The following is an 18,787-nucleotide window of genomic DNA, read 5'->3' on the forward strand; positions in this document are numbered from 1 at the left end:
AGACACATCTATGAAAAAAGCTGGTATTAATAATTTTTAAGTAAACAGAAAGATATGCAAGTTTTCAGTTCATCTAGAAATAAATGATATGATTACAAATATTATTATACCTCTTGAATCAAGGAAAGATTTCTAAAGTCAAGAGCAGAAGTAATATCATACTTATCTCAGAAATAGTTAATTGACCAAGTTACACATAATATTCCTGTGATATTTAGAGATTGCCAACATGACACAACAGACCCGCAGAGCATTACATCCCTCGGCCGGGTCAGCTAAGGGTCTGGTGCGCGAGTCCCACTCTAACTAACCATCCTGAGGTTGCCCACTGCCGTCTCTCCTCACCCGGGAGGCTGTGAGCTCCACGAGGTCGGACCCGAGCGCTGTGCCTGACCCGGACCAGCACCCGGCACTTTGCCGGGTGGAGGATGACACCATCCTACTGAGTGTTTTTAGCATGATATAAAGAAGTCTGAAACGCTGAGGCTCCACGGTCTAAAAATCAGACACAATGAAAGAAGCTGAATTCCAGTCCAGGCAATTTCCATAAGAAATGCACTTCAGGTACAAATCTGTGCTCACAGGAACAATGTGCCTTAGGTGACAATGATACTGAATAAATATGGTCTCTGCCCTACTCCCGGCACACAGCTCCCCAAATCCTCGAATCCTGGAGTGACAGCGTGGCTTCTGTGTGCTAGCGAGATGGCTGGGGCCTGGACTGCGTCAGGAGGGGGCTGGTCACCACACACCCAGACAGGACTGAGGGGCTGGGACTGTCAGCCCCACCCCACCTCCATGGAGGAAAGAGGGGCTAAGCGTGGGGTGGTCACCAATGGCCAGCGGCGTCATCGACCACGCCTGCACAGTGAGGGCTCCAGGAAACCCCGAGGACGGGGTTCAGGGAGCTCTGGACAGCCGGACACACGAGGTGCCTGGAGGGTGGCGCGCTGGAGAGCCGTGGGGCTCGCGCCTGCCACAGACCTCGCCTACACGTTCCTCATCCGCGTCCATCTGCATCCTTGTGACAGCTTTATAAAAAAGGGTGAGTGCCAGTGAGTGTCGGCGGCTCTAGCAAACTGCTCCAGCCCGAGGAGGTCCAAGCACAGGCCACACCTGGTCTGCGAGTGGCGTCTGCAGTGGGGGCTCCCGGGGGACTGAGCCCCTGCCTGGGGCGGGGGGGGGGACTCCAGGCAGACAGTGCTGGAATTGAACTGAACTGCAGGACACACAGCTTGTGCCCACACAGGGAACGCCTGGTGCAGAAGTGCCGTGTGGCTGCGTCAGCGAAGAAGGAAAACATTTTGTTTTTTCTCTGTTCTTACAGTAATGAAAAAATATATGTGGTCCACAGTAGTCCAAACATACAGGTAAACTGAAAAACAAGGACATGAGTGACAAAAGAGCAGGCAAAACTAGACCTCAGAACTGAAAACCTTTGTGCATTGTCAAGAGAGCGAGAGGCGACCAACAAGGGGCGAAGGCACGGGCGGCACACACGTCTGAGGAGGGTGCGTACCCAGAATTCATAAAGGGACCTCACAACCCTCGACAAACAGCCCAATTAAAAAACAAATACACAAATGGACAATGGCCAGTGAAAGGTCAGCCTTGCTAGCGAAACAACAGAAAAACCATCTCGTTTCTCAGCAAGGGCTCAGGTCAACCGAAGGAGCTCTCGCCAACAGGCACTCACTCCATGGGGCTGTTTTCCTAACATCTGGAGAGAGCTGAGCAGACAGAGAGGAAGTGTAAATTCTTCTCTGTTACAGTGCCTAGACCTATCACTTTACAGCCTTGAAGGGTCCCCAAGCCCCAGCTCCTGCCTGAAACCAAACCTCAATGGCAGATCGTGGACAAGATCTTTGACATCCCACAGCCGCTTCTGTTTCCAGCTCACTGCCAGGAAAACAGAAGCAGTGGATGCAGCAGTACCCAGCCAAGTGGGAGACAGCCATAAATCACCTTCCCCCTAAGTAAAAAGCCCGAGAAACCGGTCTCTGCGCCTAGCACGCTCTCCCTCTTTCACTTCCATATTGGCCCTTTTTCCATCTGGAAAAAGTAAAATAAGCTTTTCCTTCTTTCTATCCTAATCTCTGTGTAAGAAATCTTTCTCCACTCATGCTGTGAGCTCCTGATAAGTTCGCCACTCTCATGGCCGGATTGTGCGTAAAAGCAGAACTCTGACCCAGTCTGCAGCAAGCAGCCCAGGGAGCAGAACACAACCTTTGCGTCAGTCGGCCCCAAGCAGCCCAGGCCTGAGCAATGAGCGAGAGCTTCCAACGTAGGACCAGCCAGAGGGCGCCGAACACATGCTGTGACCAATCCCTCGGGATGCCCCGCTACTGGGGAGCTGCCTCCAGACTCCCAGGCCAGCAGCTGCCACTCAGGACAGTGCTTTCTCCACCAGACAGTTTCCCGCCCTCAGCCTGTCTCTGAGTCTCTGCCAAACCCCAGTGACAGCCGCCAACCCCTTGCTCCAGCAAGCACGGGCTGCACAACCTCGCTGTACTCACTGGATGAGCTCTATTTGTTGCCACAGGGAAAACGATTTGAATAGATGGTTTTCCCAAAGAGATGTACAAGTGACCAACTGGCATGTGAAAATATGCTCAACTTCGCTGGGCATTAATAAAATGCAAATCAAAACCACACGATAGTACTTCACACCCACTAGGGTGGCTATTAAAAAAAGAGGAAAAAATAACAAGTGTTGTGAGGATGTGGAGAAACTGGACACCTTGTACATCACAATTGGTAATGTAAAATTAGCCACTGTGGGAAACAGTATGCAGTCCCTCAAAGAGTTGAACGTAGAATTACCACGTGATCCAGCCATTCCACTGGGGAACATACCCAAAGGAACTGAAAACAGGCATCCAGACAGACACTTGTTGACAAATGTTCACAGCGGCCTTAGTCATAACAGACCAAAGGTGAAAACAGCCCGAATGCCCATCAATGGGCCGATGGATAACCACACTGTGGTCTGTCCACACCACGGGCCATTATTCAGCCACAAACGGGAGTGAAGCACCGATTCAGCTACAGCATGGGAGAGCCCTGAAGACAGCATGCTAAGTAAAAGAAGTTGGACACAAAAGGTCACATATTTTATGGCGGCTTTTATGTAAAACGTCCACAATTGGCAAATCTACAGAACAAAAAGGAGATTAGCGGTTGCCAGGGGATGAGGGAGAGGAAACGGGAAGTGATTGCTTATTAGGTACAGGGTGGCTTTTCTAGAGAGACGAAAACATTTCAGAATCGGAGGTGGCAGCTGCGCAACATTGTGAGTGCACTAATGCCACCAGATTGTTCGCTACAAAACGGTTTCTGCCAGTCATGTGAATTTCACCTCCATTAAAAACAAGCCATGGTGAATTTCTGTCATAAGAGCCCCCTATCAGAAAAGTCTCACAGGACAAAAGTGCCAGCATGGGGTGGTAGTGGTGGGGGAGTACTTAATTCAGTAACAAGTCGGCCCAGAGAGGAAGGTTCTGGACAAGCTTCTGGAAGCTCCAGGTCCAAGGATGTGGCCATTAGTCCTGGGAACCCCCTTGGTGACAATGCCCCACCTGTATGGGCCCACTGGGGTCCCCAAGTAGGACTTTACCTCAGAGCTCCTGGATCCCCCCGAGACCTACTGAACAGGAATCTCGGGAGGGTGGTGCCAGGAAATCTAGATTCATGACAAGTGTCAGAGGCCATGGCAACACAGCCTCTAGGAGGACAGGGAGGTCCTCCCCCAGACAACCTGAGGCCTGCAGCCCCACAGACAGCAGCGCTGGCCAGGCTTTCTCAGCGGTGGCATCCTACCTGCACGACAAAGGAATGCAGCCCGTGGCACTGGCCTCCCGGCAAGTACAGCTGCGCAAACACCACCGCATGAGTGGCAGTCTTGCCCATGTTGCCAACCCAAAATTTGGCAGCTTCGAAATCAGGGGAATGTATGATGAATTCCTGCAAAAGGGAAAAAATGCTAAAGTTATAATTAGCAACTGAAACACACATAGAATTATTTTCCTTTTCCATAGATTCAATTTTCTACGTTCAAGATCTTTGAGGCAAGAGTCAAAATTGATGCTATTTATATATTTCATTTCCTGTATGGCACAGGTAGGCCATATTTTTTAAACAGAGCACATTTCTGGGTCTTATGACTTAAAGAAGAATCTTCCTATGGAAAATGATAACAAACGTTTCAGACAACAAAATAGGTGCAAAGTATTTTGTAGGCTGGCAGACACCCCAGGTCATGGTCGTCATCACACAACATCTGCTCAGAGGCTGTCCCAACCACACTCTCTAAGCAGAATCCTCTGCCCTGCTTAACATCGTGCCATGTACCCTACTGAATTCTAACTCAGGACATTATTATTCTTTCGCTCTGTCTCCATCTTCTTACTCCACGATTAAGGGCTATGCCCCAAATGCCCCCAGCGCAAGGCGACTCAGAGAGTCAGAAGGAATGCAGGAACCAGACCAGGGGGGCAGGAGCAGAGCCCGGCCAGGCAGATGGGCAGCTGCAGAGGGAGGAGGGCTGGGCAATGTCCCCACACTGCTCGCTGTGCAGGGCATGACAGTCGGACCTGCTTGCTAATCCCATACCACAGGCCACCTGGCAAACCTCCTCCCCGCACTCAAATCGCACACAAACGGGAATCATGATGAATTCTCTTGCAAAGGTCACGGTAGGCACACATTCTGCCTCTCAATCCCGTATCTCCTGAGCTCCCACTTTCCAGCGTGACAAATGCCAGTGTGTTTTATAAGCACGCATACGAGGACAGGCTTCTTGGTTTAATTATGTTTTTGTTCATAGCAATTTTATTTGCACTCACGATGTTTCACATACCCTAAACCCAGAGACGAGACAAAGGGAACCCCTACCTCTGTGGCAGAGTCGTAGTGAGCAGTCGTCCTAATGGCCTTGGTATTGCTCCCGTGGCTTACTTCGGTCAGGGCAAAACATCCAAAAATCTACATGTTGAAGCACGAAACAATGTAAAGCAAGAAGAGCTCCCTGAGCACATTCCTGGAGGGACTCGCCACCATCTTCTTTCCTTTAAGGACTAAACTGTGGATCGAAGCCCCGAATCCCCATTCATCCCACTAGTGACATGACTGGTGACTCTGTCACACTGCCCCACACATGCCCCGGCAGAGAGGACGGCAACCAAACCATGGGGCGCAGCCTCTCTGAGCAGCACGGCAGCAAGAGCTGCTCTGTCAGGAGGAGGAGGAGGAAGCTGCAGTGTCTGCTCAGACAGTGCCAGGACTCAGGGTACCAAGTTTGGCAAAGAATCGTGTTAGCAATGAGCAGCCTCAGAACACTGTAAACAAGGAAAACACCACACCCCCAGGCACCCTCTCTCGCCGTCTTCCCTTTTCACACATCTTCACAGGGACCAGGTGGGAGAACTAGATTCACAGCTCACATGAACCTGAACTTACCTCCATACTGAAGACCTTCTGAATATATTCAAAATGCCTTTCAGAACCAGAGTTGTAAATTGCTGATCCAAAAGCCTGAAAACATAACATCATCATATCAATGTGAACAGATGGCAGCTAAGAAAAGTCCTGCCACTCTGGAAGTTCACTTAACACACCACCTCCGCCCCAGCCCCATATCAGTTCTTTGCACCATGCCTTTTCCCAAAGGAGGAGAACGAAGCTCCCAGAGGTCAGCCAATAGCACCGATACCAGGCCTAGGGTTTCCACAACACTCGGCTGCCCGGGGGCCCTGAGTTCATATTATTGAGAAGGCCTGAGAATTTCAAGGGAACATGAAACTGGGGGACAGAGTGGTAAGGGAGGGAGTGCGGGTGTATGGAGCAGGGGGTCACCGGCCCACCACACAGTCCAGTCCAGGCACAGATAGGGCAGTGCCACCTCTCCAGGTTCATCTCTACCAACATGCCGGGAAGGAAGAAAAGCACAGGTCCATTTGTCTTTTTTTACATATGTATAAAGCAAAAAAAAGTTCCAAATCTCTTCTTCTTAGGGGACTTTAAGCTTCATAGCACCGTATTTTATGCAAGGACTTATGTGTGCAAATTTGCACATACAGCCAAAAAAATGGAGTTTCTTTGATCCCACATGGCCCCAGGACAAAGCTCCCTCACGCTCAGCAAAGTGTGAACGCGCGCTTTCCCTCACTCTCTGTGCACGCTCACCATGGTGTGGAGGAAGTATTTGGCAGCCAGGGACCAGTCATACATGCCCAGGCAGTGAGTGAACGCCAGCATTTTCAGAGGGCTCCTAAACATGTCTTCCACGCTGAGGAATTCGTACTCGAAGATCCGCCTGCAGCGAAGGAAGTTCAGCTCTCGGTACTTCTCCAAGGACAGATGGGTGCCATGGGAACGGGCAAAGAGAGGATCGCTCTCCAAAGCTGAGAAGACGGTTTTCTGCAAACACAGGACACAGGGATGGCTTGTTTGGAGAGAAAGATGGAATCTCAATACATCCTTACACAGTTTTTCTCAAGGCCAGGGGCTCCAAGGGACACAGTCTGATCCAAAGACACTCAGAGACACTTCCCCTATTCCTCATTGATGCCCTGAGGCCCATCCTGGTGAGCAGAGGAGAAGGCCAGCCTCGCCCCAGAGGAGTGGCTTTCAGAGCCATAAGCCCAATTTTGCCAAGGAACTGGTCACTAACTAGATTCCACTGGGGACCAACAAGACAAGCACACACAGCTCACCTTAAAGCGGAGCGTGTCCTCGCCTTCCAGGAATAGTGACAGCTCCTTCCAGCTGAAGGAGGCTCTTGCTCGGTAGGCGTGGAGGGGTCCTTTGGGGAAATCTGGGAACAGAGCATCAGGGCTTCCTTCCAAAGAGGGCACCATTGCTTGTCACCAACCTGCACAAAATATATAGCCTGAACCAACATGTTCCATTCTACGGATCCATACCACCCAAGAACAGTGAAACCCACCACATTATAAGTAAGAGAAAAACTAACTGTAATTCCAAAGGTGCAAGCAGTCTGTGGGGAGATCAGCTACTTCTCCCCATGAGAAATCAGGTCCCTTAGGTAGAGGTTGTCACAGAGGATAAGAAAACAATAGGAAATAGAGAGAATAATGGAAATAAAAGAATACACAGAGACGAAGGTATAGTTTTATAGATTTATATAAAGAAATTAAGAAAAGCGAGGGCACTCAGGGATCCCCACGACATCCCCATCAGTTGTGGGGCCATGAAGAGAGTTTCACATAAGTTGTTTTTTTTTTTTTTTTGACACAGAGTCTCACTCTGTTGCCCAGGCTGGAGTGCTGTGGCGTCAGCTTAGCTCACAGCAACCTCAAACTCCTGGGCTCAAGCGATCCTTCTGGCTCAGCCTCCCAAGTAGCTGGGACTACAGGCATGCGCCACCATGCACGGCTAAGTATATATATTAATTGGCCACTTAATTTCTTTCTATTTTTAGTAAAGATAGGGTCTCACTCTTGCTTAGGCTGGTTTCTAACTCCTGGGCCTCCCAGAGTGTCACATAGGTTTTATAATCAGAAATATCAGTAATCAGTTGCCAGGGGTAACAGATTTACATAATAATAGGTAGTTCAGTCTGGGTTAAAAGTTTTTTCAAAGGACTTCTAAAAATTCCTAAACTATTCTATCTATGTGAACAGTTACAAAATCTTTCAAGGACTAACTTCCACATTCTAAGAGATAGCTATCATTTAACAGAGGGGTAACACAGAGATATAGTGGCTCCATATTTCTTTTATCTAGTTATTGTGGATTGAGACAATCAGGAGTAAGCAGGAAACTCAGCTCTTACGTTAACTGCTCTTAGCCACAAGTGTTTGTCTCTGTGCTGGGCACCATTGTTCCGCCTCTCATCCTAAGACGCCATGTATATACCTGCCTTGTCCTTCAAGAATAGAGGGGCACCACAGGTTTGAGACATCAGAAGCCTCCACTGCTTAGATACACCCTCCCAAGGCGAGGCAGCCTTTGATATGCAAACTAATGAGTTCACATATTCCTTCAGGGCAAAGCCCTGCAAAACTCCTGAAATCATTTCTGTCTTTAATATAGAAATATTGGGCGATATAATAAAATAATCTTATGAGCCACACCTTAATCATTCCTCTACACAAAGAGACAGCAAAAGAGAAACACCTGTGTTCCCAAAAGAGAAGTCAAGAGGAACTCTCCTGACTTTACCCCTAAACAAAGGACAACAAAAAGAAAGAAGAGCGACAGCAGCAGCCTGTGGCCAGCACTGCAATACCTCAAGGTGAACAGGTGGGGGCATGACCAGGGCTGCTGAGGGCAGAGCCCAGAGTTTTGTTGGAGGTTTTGTTTTCTGTTGCCAGAGCCATGCCTGAGAATGCGTCATCTGCTGGGGGCACCCAGGATGTGCAGACACCACCCCCCAGGCTTGGCAAACCTGGGGCCCAGGAAGTGCTCCCTCTGGAATCCAGCCAGTGCTGGCCAGTCCACTCCAGCTGCACACGACAGTACCTAACGTCCCCACCCACCCCGGCCCACCTGGATACAGGATGTCTGGCCCGAAGCTGATGACTACAAGTTTTTATCTTGTTCTCTTCTCAACATGCAGGCATCTGGCTTCCCACTAACAGAGCAGGCATCCTGAAACCCAGCACTCTTGACCAAAGGAGTGTTCTGGAATTTTCTGAATAGACTGGGTCCTTTTCTAAGTGCCTTGGCTAATCAAGGCATTGGATAGGAGTGGCTTGTTAATGCAGACCTGGGGAACATGGGTGCAAACCCCCTAGCTTAACTCTTTAAGGCCCAGGGGAACTTTTAAATTATTTTACTAGAATGTTGAAACAGCCTAAGATGTTGAACTGAGTGTGACTGGTCAACACTGCTGGCAATGTTTTCCACGTGGGGGGAGATGGGAGCTGCAAGTCTGTGTACCTGCCTGGGGCCCAGAGACGCTGCCCCTACAGAGCACATCTTATTTAACCCTCTAGTAATTGTGAAACAAGTCCTACCATCCCCACTGAAAGAAAATTGAAGCTCAGGCCAGGCGAGGCGGCTCACGCCTGTAATCCTAGCACTCTGGGAGGCTGAGGTGGGTGGATCATTTGAGCTCAGGAGTTCAAGACCAGCCTAAGCAAGAGTGAGACCCCAACTCTACCAAAAATAGAAAGAAGTTAATTGGACAGCTAAAAATACATAGAAAAAATTAGCCAGGCATGGTGGTGCATGCCTGAGGTCCCAGCTACTCGGGAGGCTGAGGCAGGAGGACTGCTTGAGCCCGGGAGTTTGAGGTTGCTGTGAGCTAGGCTGATGCCATGGCACTCTAGCCCGGGCAACAAAGTGAGACTCTGTCTGAAAAAAAAAAAAAAAGAAAAGAAAAGAAAAGGAAAAAGAAAACTGAAACTCAGAGAGGCTAAATGTCTTTCCAGAATCCCCTCTGCTGAAAAATGGGGAGGAGGGCGCTGCCCTAGCAAGGTCAGACCCTAAAGTCACGCTGTTCAGGCACCACCTTCAGAAACAGGAAAAAGGAGCACAAACTAAGCCTAATGCAAGCAGAAGAAGAAAACAATAAAAGAGTAGAGTAAAAATAAAAAAGAATAGAGAGAAATATAAAAAAATCAATAAAAGTTGGTTCTTTGCAAAGATTGGCAAAATTGGCGAATTTTTAGCTAGATTAACCAAATAAAAAAGGGAAAAACACAAATTTCTAATTGAGAATTAAAGGTAGGACATTTCCACTGACTTTATAGAAATAAAAAGGATTATAAGGGAATATTAGGAACCACAGTATGCCAACAATTAGATGAAATGGGCAAATTCCTAGAAAGTCTATCAAAACTGACTTATGAGAAATAAAAAATCTCAACAGACCCATATTGACTAAAGAGATTCAATTAGCTATCAATATTTAATCTTTAACTGCCCACAAAGAAAAACCAGAGGGTTTCAATTGTGAATTTTGTCAAACATTTAAAGAAGATTAGCACTTATTCAAACTCTTCCAGAAAATAGAAAACATTTTCCAACTCATTGTTTGAGGCCAGTATTATCTTGACACCAAAACCAGCCAAAGACATCACAAGAAAACTACAGACTAAACTTGTCTGTGCCAGCAGTGAACAAGCCTGTAGAGTGAGTGGCAATGTGCCCAACGCTTGCAATTGTCAAAAAGAATCCATTTGTCATCACACATGACAATGTGGTATAAAAATGATTTGCCTTTATGTTGTGACAAAAAAAGAAAAAGAAAACTACAGACTAACATCCCTCGTGATAGAGATGCAAAAATCCTCAACACATTTTGCAAACTGAATGCAGTAACATGTAAAAAAGATCATATGTCATGGCCAAGTGGGATTTACCCCAGGAATGCACATTGGTTAAGCATTTGAAAATCAATTGATACCCCATACCAACAGAAAAAAGGCACAAAAATCCTTATACATGATCAAGTCAATAGATGCAGAAAAAACATTTGACAAAGTCCAACACTCTGTTGTGATACAAACTCTTGACAAACCAAGAATAGAGGGGAAGGTCGCCACCCTGATAAAGGGCATCTATAAATAGCCCCAGCTATCGTCACACTTAAATGTGAGAGGCTGAATATCTTTTCCTAAATCAGGAGCAAGACAAGGCTGTCCATGTTACCTCTTCAGCTCAACACCGTACTACAGTCTAGTTCTAGCTAATGCAACCAGAAAAGAAAATGAAATAAAAGGCATCCAGACTAGAAACCTATTTTTATTTGCAGATGACATGATCTTGTATGTCCTAAGAAAATCCTAAGAAATCCACCAAAAAACTATTAGAACTAATAAATTAATTCAGTGAGTTTGCAAGGTAAAGATCCATATACAAAACTCAACTGTATTTCTATATACTAGCAGTGAACAATTCAAAAGTGAAATGAGAAAAACATTCCATTGATAACAGTATCAAAAAGTAAAATATTTAGAAATAAATTCAACAAAGGAAGTATAAAACTTATACTCTAAAAACTAAAAGAAAAAAGTTTGAAAAAAATGAAAGATTTATATATGTGAAAAGACATCCATATTCATGGATCAGAAAACTTAACCCTTTGCACTCGCTTGCTTTTTTCTCGATTCCTTTATTTTACTTGAGATTTAATTTTTTAAATACCCCAGATTTTACAAAGCGTGGCAGTAGAATAAAAAACTGGAGTTTCTTTTCATACAAACTTATTTATTTGGATTTTTTTATATTTCAAATTATTGATACATTCTAAGAGTAATTTTAATCTCTATAATTTTTGCTAACCATGTCGAGTCACACTCGACATCCGAGTGCAAAGGGTTAACATTATTAAAATAGCAATCAATACTCTCCAATTAACCCATAGATTCAATGTAATCCCAATCAAAAATCCAGCTGGCTTTTTGCAGAAATTGCAAAGTTGATCCTCAACTTTACATGGAAATGTAAGGGGCCCAGAAAAGACAGAACAATCTTGAAAAGGAACAAAGTTGGAAGAGTCATATGTCCTAATTTCAAAACTCACTACAATGTTATCATAATCAAGAAATCCTGGTACTGGCATTAAGACAGACACATTCAGGTCGATGGACTAGAAATTAGAGTCCAGCAATAAGCCCTTACACGTATGGTCAGTTACTTTTTGATAAGGGTGCAAGATGATTCAATGGAGAAAGAACAGTATTCTCAAAAAATGGTGTTGGGACAACTGGACATCCACATGCAAATGAATGAGGTTGAACTACTTCCACACACATACACAAAAATTAACTCAAAATGGATCATGGACCTAATTGTAAGAGCTAAAACTATAAAGCTCTTACAAGAGTAAATCTTTGTAATCTTAGGTTAGGCAAAGCCTTCTTAGACATAAGATACGATATCAAAAGCACAAACAAAAGAAAAAGAAGATATATTAAACTGCATCAAAATTAAAACCCTTGGTGCAAAGGACACCATCAAGAATCTTAAAACTCATCCAGGCGTGGTGGCTCGCGCCTGTAATCCTAGCACACTGGGAGACCGAGGCAGGCAGATTGCTCCAGGTCAGGAGTTCAAAACCAGCCTGATTGAGACCCTGTCTCTACCAAAAATAGAAAGAAATTAATTGACCGACTAAAAATATATATACAGAAAATTAGCCAGGCCTGGTGGTGCATGCCTGTAGTCCCAGCTACTTGGGAGGCTGAGGCAGGAGGATCGCTTGAGCCCAGGAGATTGAGGTTGCTGTGAGCTAGGCTGATGCCCTGGCACTCACTCTAGCCTGGGCAAGAAAGCGAGACTCTGTCTCAAAAAAAAAAGAGAATCTTAAAACTAAATAATAAAAAGACAACCCAATTAAAAAATGGGCAAAGGGTTCAAACAGATATTTCTCCAAAAATATAAAATGGCCAATAAACATGCAAAAAGATGTTTAACATCATTAGCCACCAGGGAAATGCAAATCAACAACACAATGAGACACCATTTCACAGCCATTAGAACAGCCAAAGTCAAAAAATAAATCAATACAAGTATTAATGAAGATGTGGAGAAATCAGACCCTCCTGCATTTCTGGTGGGAATGTAAAATAATGCAGCCAATTTGGGGAACAGTTTGGCAAATGGTTCCCCAGCAGTTCCACTCCCAGGTATGTACTGAAGAGAACTGAAAACATGTCCACACAAAAACTTGTACATGAATGTCTATAGCAGCATTATTCATAATAGCCAAAAAGTGGAAATAACCCAAATGTCCATCAACAGATGAATGAATGGGTAAATAAAATGTAACAGAACCAGGCAATGGAATATTATTCAGCCATAAAAAGGAATGAGGTACTAACACACCCTACAACATGGATGAACCTTGAAAACATGCTGAAAGAAGTCAGACACAAAATATCACATGTTGCGTGATTCCAACTACATGAAATGTCCAGAATAGGCAAATATATAGAGACATAAAATAGATCGGTAGCCCTCAGGAGCTGGGGGGCAGAAGGAAATATGGAGCAACTCCTAATGGGTCCAGGGTGTCTTTTTGGGCTGACGAAAACATTCAGGAATTACATAGTGGTAATGGTTGCACAACTCTGTGAGTATACAAAAAATTCATTGAACTGTACACTTTAGATGGGTGATTGTATGGTATGTGAATTAAATCTCAATAAAGCAGCTTAAAAAGTGTAAGGCACATCTCTCCATAGAGACCAAGTGCTCAAAAATGATAGCTGTAACTCAGGAGGCTGAGGTGGGAGATCACTTGAGTCCAAGCCAGGAGTTTATGACCAGCCTGGGAGATATAGTGAGACTCTGACTCAAAAAAAAAAAAAAAAAAAAAAAAAAAAAAAAAAAAAAAAAAGCTATAAAATCCAAGGGAAACTCTGTATCTTTCTTTCTGGACTTCCCTGCATATGGCCCCTCCCTGTGGTCTAGAACACTACACTCCTCTTCTTCAGTCTCCTAGCGATGCTCACCCTCAGCCACTCTCCCTGCATCATTTCATGCACTTAAATTGTGCTCAATGCGTGGAGAGCTCCCCAATCCACACCTCCAGCTCAGTGCTCATTTGGCAGTTGACTGGATACCCCTCCCCTCTCATATCCTGGAGGTTCCCACACTCTGAATGCTCAGCACTGAACTCACCCTCTCCCCTGACCCAGCCTCTCCCCCAGAGCCCCACTCCACACTGCCAGTGGCCCAAGGGCTACTCAAGCTATAAACTCCAAGTGTCATCCTAGAATTCCCCTCCCCTTGTGCCCTATAACCAAATCAATTACCAAGACCTCTACCACCACTTTAATGCCTACAGAATCCTTTCCTTTCTTTCCACCCCTATTAAACCTATCATAATAATCTCCAGTTGAGCAATCAATACTGCATGCAGGTCAATGTGGTGAGCAGCTACACCATCTCAAGTGTGCCCAGCAAGCCCAGGTACTATCAGTATTCTCAATTTCCAGGTGAGGAAACTGGAGCTTCTCCTAGTGGGAAGTAAATTGACCAAGGTCATACAACTATTATCTGGCGTAGCTGGCTCCAAATTGTAAGTCCCCGATGGCCCCATGCCACGGAGGTCACCAACCTGATGGTGACAAAGACAAAGATCGATCGTGAAGCCAGACTGCCTGGGTTCAAATTCCACTACAGCTTACTAGTTGAGTGACCTGTGCCTCAGGGGAGATAACGTGGCGACACTTGACTGCTGCACTGGTCTGCTATCTACGCTGCTGTCACCCACATAAGGCATTTAAACAGTTAATGGCATGGACGTGGAGCCTTCTTTATCCTTGTTCTGCCAACAGCTGCCTCCAGTCTTTCTCTTTATGCAGTGCAAGAGACTATTCTATAACGCCAAGCTGATCATGCTCCCTTTCGTAACCTCAGTGGACAACCTACAAATCCTGCAAACTCCTCTCTAGTTGGCTGCTGGCTCCCACAGCGTCCTTTCTGGGCAATCCCGCTCCCCCCCCCACCAGCGGCCCCGGCCTTTGTACCTGGGGTGCCCCCCGCTGCCCCCCCCAGGCCTTTGCACCTGCGGTTCCCCACACACACATTTGCCCCCTACTCCGGGCCTTTGCACCTGAGGTCTCCCGCCCTCCGCATTTGCCCCCTACCCCAGGCCTTTGCCCCTGCGGTCCCCCGCGCCCCGGAGCTCCCTCAGGCCCCACCCTCGGGCTCGCCAGCCCCCGAGTCCCGCACCGTCCAGCGCGCACGGCAGAACGCAGTGGAAATCTATCCGGCCGCGACAGCTTCCCGCAGAGCGATAACCGGCTGGCTCCCTGTGGCACCACTCCGCCTGCGTCCGCCCGGTGGGCGTGGCCGGACTCGGCCGCCCTGACGTCATCGCGCCGCGCCGCCCTGCCGCCTGGGAAACGCGGCCGCAGCCGCGGGAGGCTTGGCTGGCGGGCGGGGAAGCTGAACCTGAGCGCTCCCGGCCGCCCTCTGCCTCCCGCCGCAGGCCTGGCTGGGTGACTCCGGCAAGTCGCTGTCGCTCTCCGGGCGCCTGTAGTCCTGAAATGCGGGTTACACTGGTCTCCGAGTGTGCCCGGGGACCTTCCCGCCTTAGAAGCCCTGGGAGCTCTCTCCAGTGCGCTCCGGAGCGGCGGAAATAGCACCCCTGGCTGGGGCCTGGGCACCTCCAAGCTGGTGCACACGCCCAGATGGCGCTGGCGTCCGAGCCCCGGTCGCTCATTTAGCCAACTTGGGAGCGCGCCCTTTACTGTCCTTGTTTCTGCCCCTCGCTCCTGCGTGCTGGGGTCGGCTCCTCTGTGACTACCTGCACTCTGACCCTTGTCTGAAGGGCTGTCTGAGGATCCAAACTATTAATAACACACCCCATCTGAAACCTGCAGAGATGGAATCAACCGGACTTAGCAATTTGCCATGTAAAGAACAAGGAAGAAGGAGAAGTCCCAGGGTTTCCATTCGAAGGGAATTAAAAGAAGATGGGCAGCACGGTTACTGGGAAGAGAAAGATAAGTTCAGTTTCAGAGATGTGTCACGTTTAGGATGTCTGTAGGACGTCTGGATGCGGATGCTCAGCTACGCGTGGAAATCTCTCTACTCCTGTTCCACTCTGAAACAGCTTCTCCTTAATTCCATGAAAGGTTTTTTCTTCACAGTTATCACTCTTATTCAAAACAGACTTACAGGCTGAGCACGGTGACTCAAGCCTGTAATCCTAGCACTCTGGGAGGCTGAGGCGGGAGGATTGCTCAAGGTGAGGAGTTTGAGACCAGCCTGAGTAAGAGGGAGACCCCGTTTCTACTAAAAATAGAAAGAAGTTAATTGGACAGCTAAAAATACATAGAAAAAATTATCCGGGCATGGTGGTGCATGCCTGAGGTCCCAGCTACTCAGGAGGCTGAGGCAGGAGGATTGCTTGAGCCCAGGAGTTTGAGGTTGCTGTGAGCTAGGCTGATGCCACAGCCACTCTTGCCCGGGCAATAGAGTGAGACTCTGTCTCAAAACAAACAAACAAACAAACAAACAACAAAATAAACCCAGACTTACAATTGTGGGTTATTAGTTGGGAAAGCAGAAAGCAGGGACTGAATTGACAACCAGGTGCCCAGTCCATGTCAGCGTTTCCAGCCTGGTGTCTGGGGCATCGTTGCAAGTGGTCCTGAGTCCACAGGAGCATCCAGGATTGCTTGCAGACCAAATTAGACCCTGAATGAATCAGGGTCTAATAATACACACCACTGTTGAGAGTAATACCCATTCAGTGCAGAATTCACACCTTCTTTGGGTCACAGTTTCTGCCAAAATTACAACTACTAGTAAGTTAGGTTCACATGTTTTATTGACATCAGAAAAACATCTTTCGGCCGGGCACAGTGGTTCATGCCTGTCATCCTAGCTCTCTGGGAGGCCGAGGTGGGTAGATTGTTTGAGCTCAGGAGTTCGAGACCAGCCTGAGCAAGAGTGAGACCCCCGTCTCTACTAAAAGTAGAAAGAAATTAGCTGGACAACTAAAAATATATAGAGAAAAAATTAACCAGGCATGGTGGCACATGCCTATAGTCCCAGCTACTTGGGAGGCTAAGGCAGTAGGATCGCTTGAGCCCAGGAGTTTGAGGTTGCTGTGAGCTAGGCTGTCGCCACGGCACTCTAGCTGGGGCAATAGAGTGAGATTCTGCCTTAAAAAAAGAACGAAAAAGAAAAACATCTCTCTACTGGGAAATCGTTCGGGTTCATTGAAGGAGTAAGGGAGAGAGAAGCTGTTTCTAGGCAGACACTGGAGGGCATGTTAAAGGAGAAGAATTTGAAGCAAGTGGTGGGCCAGTCCAGGTGAGAGGTGAGCCAGCCTGAGATCAGGCTAAGTGGAGTTGGAGGGTGGGGAGAGAGCTGAGTGACTTTCCGTCAGTTCTATTTAAGTTAGGGTGTCATCACAACATGACGTGAAGGAAACACAAAGCACATGTTTCCAGCCTTGGGGATGTCCTCAGACTCCCCTCCCTTCTCCCTCTCTTTTTCCACCATCCTTTTCTCATATTTGTCTACCTCCTTGTCAGGGCTGGCTCATGGCAAGTGTCAGCCTCATCACTTCACTCTCTCCATTTAGTTTCCTGAATTGGTGACTAGGTTTAAGACTATTGTTCCCAGCTCTGACCATGGTTTACCCCAGGACTACCCCTGCTCATTTGCTTGTCCATCCTGCTCCAACCATGGTTCCCTCCTAGGCCTTAGGACACTGGCGGACCTGAGAATGTCATTGCACATCTCTATGTGCAAACAGGTGGACACCAGGACATACAGGATGGTGGTGAGGTTGGAAGAGAGGACAGGGTCGTGCTCCTGTAAACTAAAATAAAACTCTCAGCCCCCCACTGACTGAATGCACCCCTCTTGTCCAAGGGGACCCCAGAGAAGCCTTAAAACTGAGTTCCCAGCCATGACAGGATGAGAGGTCAGACACTCATCCCCTACTAAAGGCCATGATGCTTTTTTTCCTTAGGGCCAGACCAGCATTCTTTCCCGATAAAAGACCACCAGCCATGCAGTGGTTTTAAACAATCTTTGGAGCATGGCAGAGAGGATTTTCATGTCCTTGTCTCAGTGTTTTCACATCGAGGGGACTGTTTCTAAACATGGACCCCCATAAAGAAAGCTCTGTTGCACAGTTTCATGTTTCTCTTTTCATAAACATTCATGACTCCTCCTATAGCTTGTTAACTATGTATATTTGGCCACGTTGCTCAGCATAAATTCCTGTTCCCATTGTTCCTGCCTCAAAGCACATGTTCCTGGCTTATGACTGGGGTCCCTGCTTTCCAGCCTGCCAGCATGGCCACCCTCAGGTGCAGCATTTTATGAGAAGTAAAGCTCTCTTTTCCACACTATGAACTTTGTTCTTTCTTCAGCTAATATTCTACTCAGTGTTGTGTTGCTGGGACCTGGATAGATTGAAATGCCACTGAAACTGGCTTAGAGGGAGCAAGAAAAGGAATTTGGTTTTGTTGTGAGGGTGTTCCACCAAAACCTGCCTGTTTCACTTATCCTATATTGAGCAGCTACTAATACTCACAGCTAATGAGGTGATTTTTGGATCATACTTCTGATTGGCTGACTACTATGTAAATGAAATAACTTTTGGAACATACTTCTGATTGGCTGACTACTATGTAAATGAGGTGACTTTTGTGAAAACTTGCCATTGGCTAACTGTAACCCCCCAAAAAGTATAAAAGTAAAAGAAAACGAAAAAGGGGCACTCAGAGTTTGGTGGCGGATATGCCTCTTTGAGCCCGCCGGCGAAATAAAGGTGACTCTCCGTGTGCCGCTGGGGTTTTTCTTCGGCCAGGAGCTGTTCACACCTGCTGGAATGTGGGGCGTGGTGGCAACGCCATTCCAAGATGGCGCCCGCTTCCTGGTCAAACCCTGCTGTTAGTCTGACAAACAAGTGCTCAGCGCATGTACAGAGTTTGTCTCCTCCCTTCCAAGTGCCTTATCCAATCAGACAATGCCCAGTGTACTTACTGCCTTTATAAGCAGCCACCGAGAACGCCTTGGCGTCCTCTGCATGTAACCAGTTAAGCAATCCCCATTAAAGCGCTGTCAGAAGAACTCCGGTTGCCGCGTCTTCCTTGCTGGCGAGGCGGGCGCGACAAGTGGTGCCGAAACCCGGGAACCGAAACAAGTGGTGCCGAAACCCGGGAGCCAAAACAACTTTGAGGCACCAGCGGAGACGACCTCGATAGAGGAGAGTTCAGAACTGACGCGTGGGACGGAACCGAATTCGGACCTTTGCTGACCAAGGTAGACTGTTATTGAGAGCCCGTGAGTTCCCTGCTTTCGTTACAGGCAGGGCAAAAGGTGCTCTTTGACCATC

The 18,787-nt window shown here is 47.3% G+C and overlaps 1 protein-coding gene across 1 annotated transcript in view; it reads right to left on the reverse strand.

The window, feature by feature from the left end:
• Positions 1 to 14,783, reverse strand: part of ACOX3 (acyl-CoA oxidase 3, pristanoyl) — a 53,087-nt gene extending 38,304 nt beyond the window's left edge. The window contains exons 1-6 of the mRNA XM_020281839.2: positions 14,653 to 14,783; positions 6,714 to 6,871; positions 6,184 to 6,417; positions 5,458 to 5,532; positions 4,894 to 4,983; positions 3,820 to 3,963 (exon numbers count right to left, since the gene is read on the reverse strand). Coding sequence (XP_020137428.2) covers positions 3,820 to 3,963; positions 4,894 to 4,983; positions 5,458 to 5,532; positions 6,184 to 6,417; positions 6,714 to 6,857 — 687 coding nt within the window. The 5' untranslated portion in view covers positions 6,858 to 6,871; positions 14,653 to 14,783. The remainder of the gene's footprint in view (positions 1 to 3,819; positions 3,964 to 4,893; positions 4,984 to 5,457; positions 5,533 to 6,183; positions 6,418 to 6,713; positions 6,872 to 14,652) is intronic.
• Between the last annotated feature and the right edge of the window lie 4,004 nt (positions 14,784 to 18,787).

This window comes from Microcebus murinus, chromosome 16 (genome assembly GCF_040939455.1).
Source record: "Microcebus murinus isolate Inina chromosome 16, M.murinus_Inina_mat1.0, whole genome shotgun sequence".
Lineage (NCBI taxonomy): Eukaryota > Metazoa > Chordata > Mammalia > Primates > Cheirogaleidae > Microcebus > Microcebus murinus.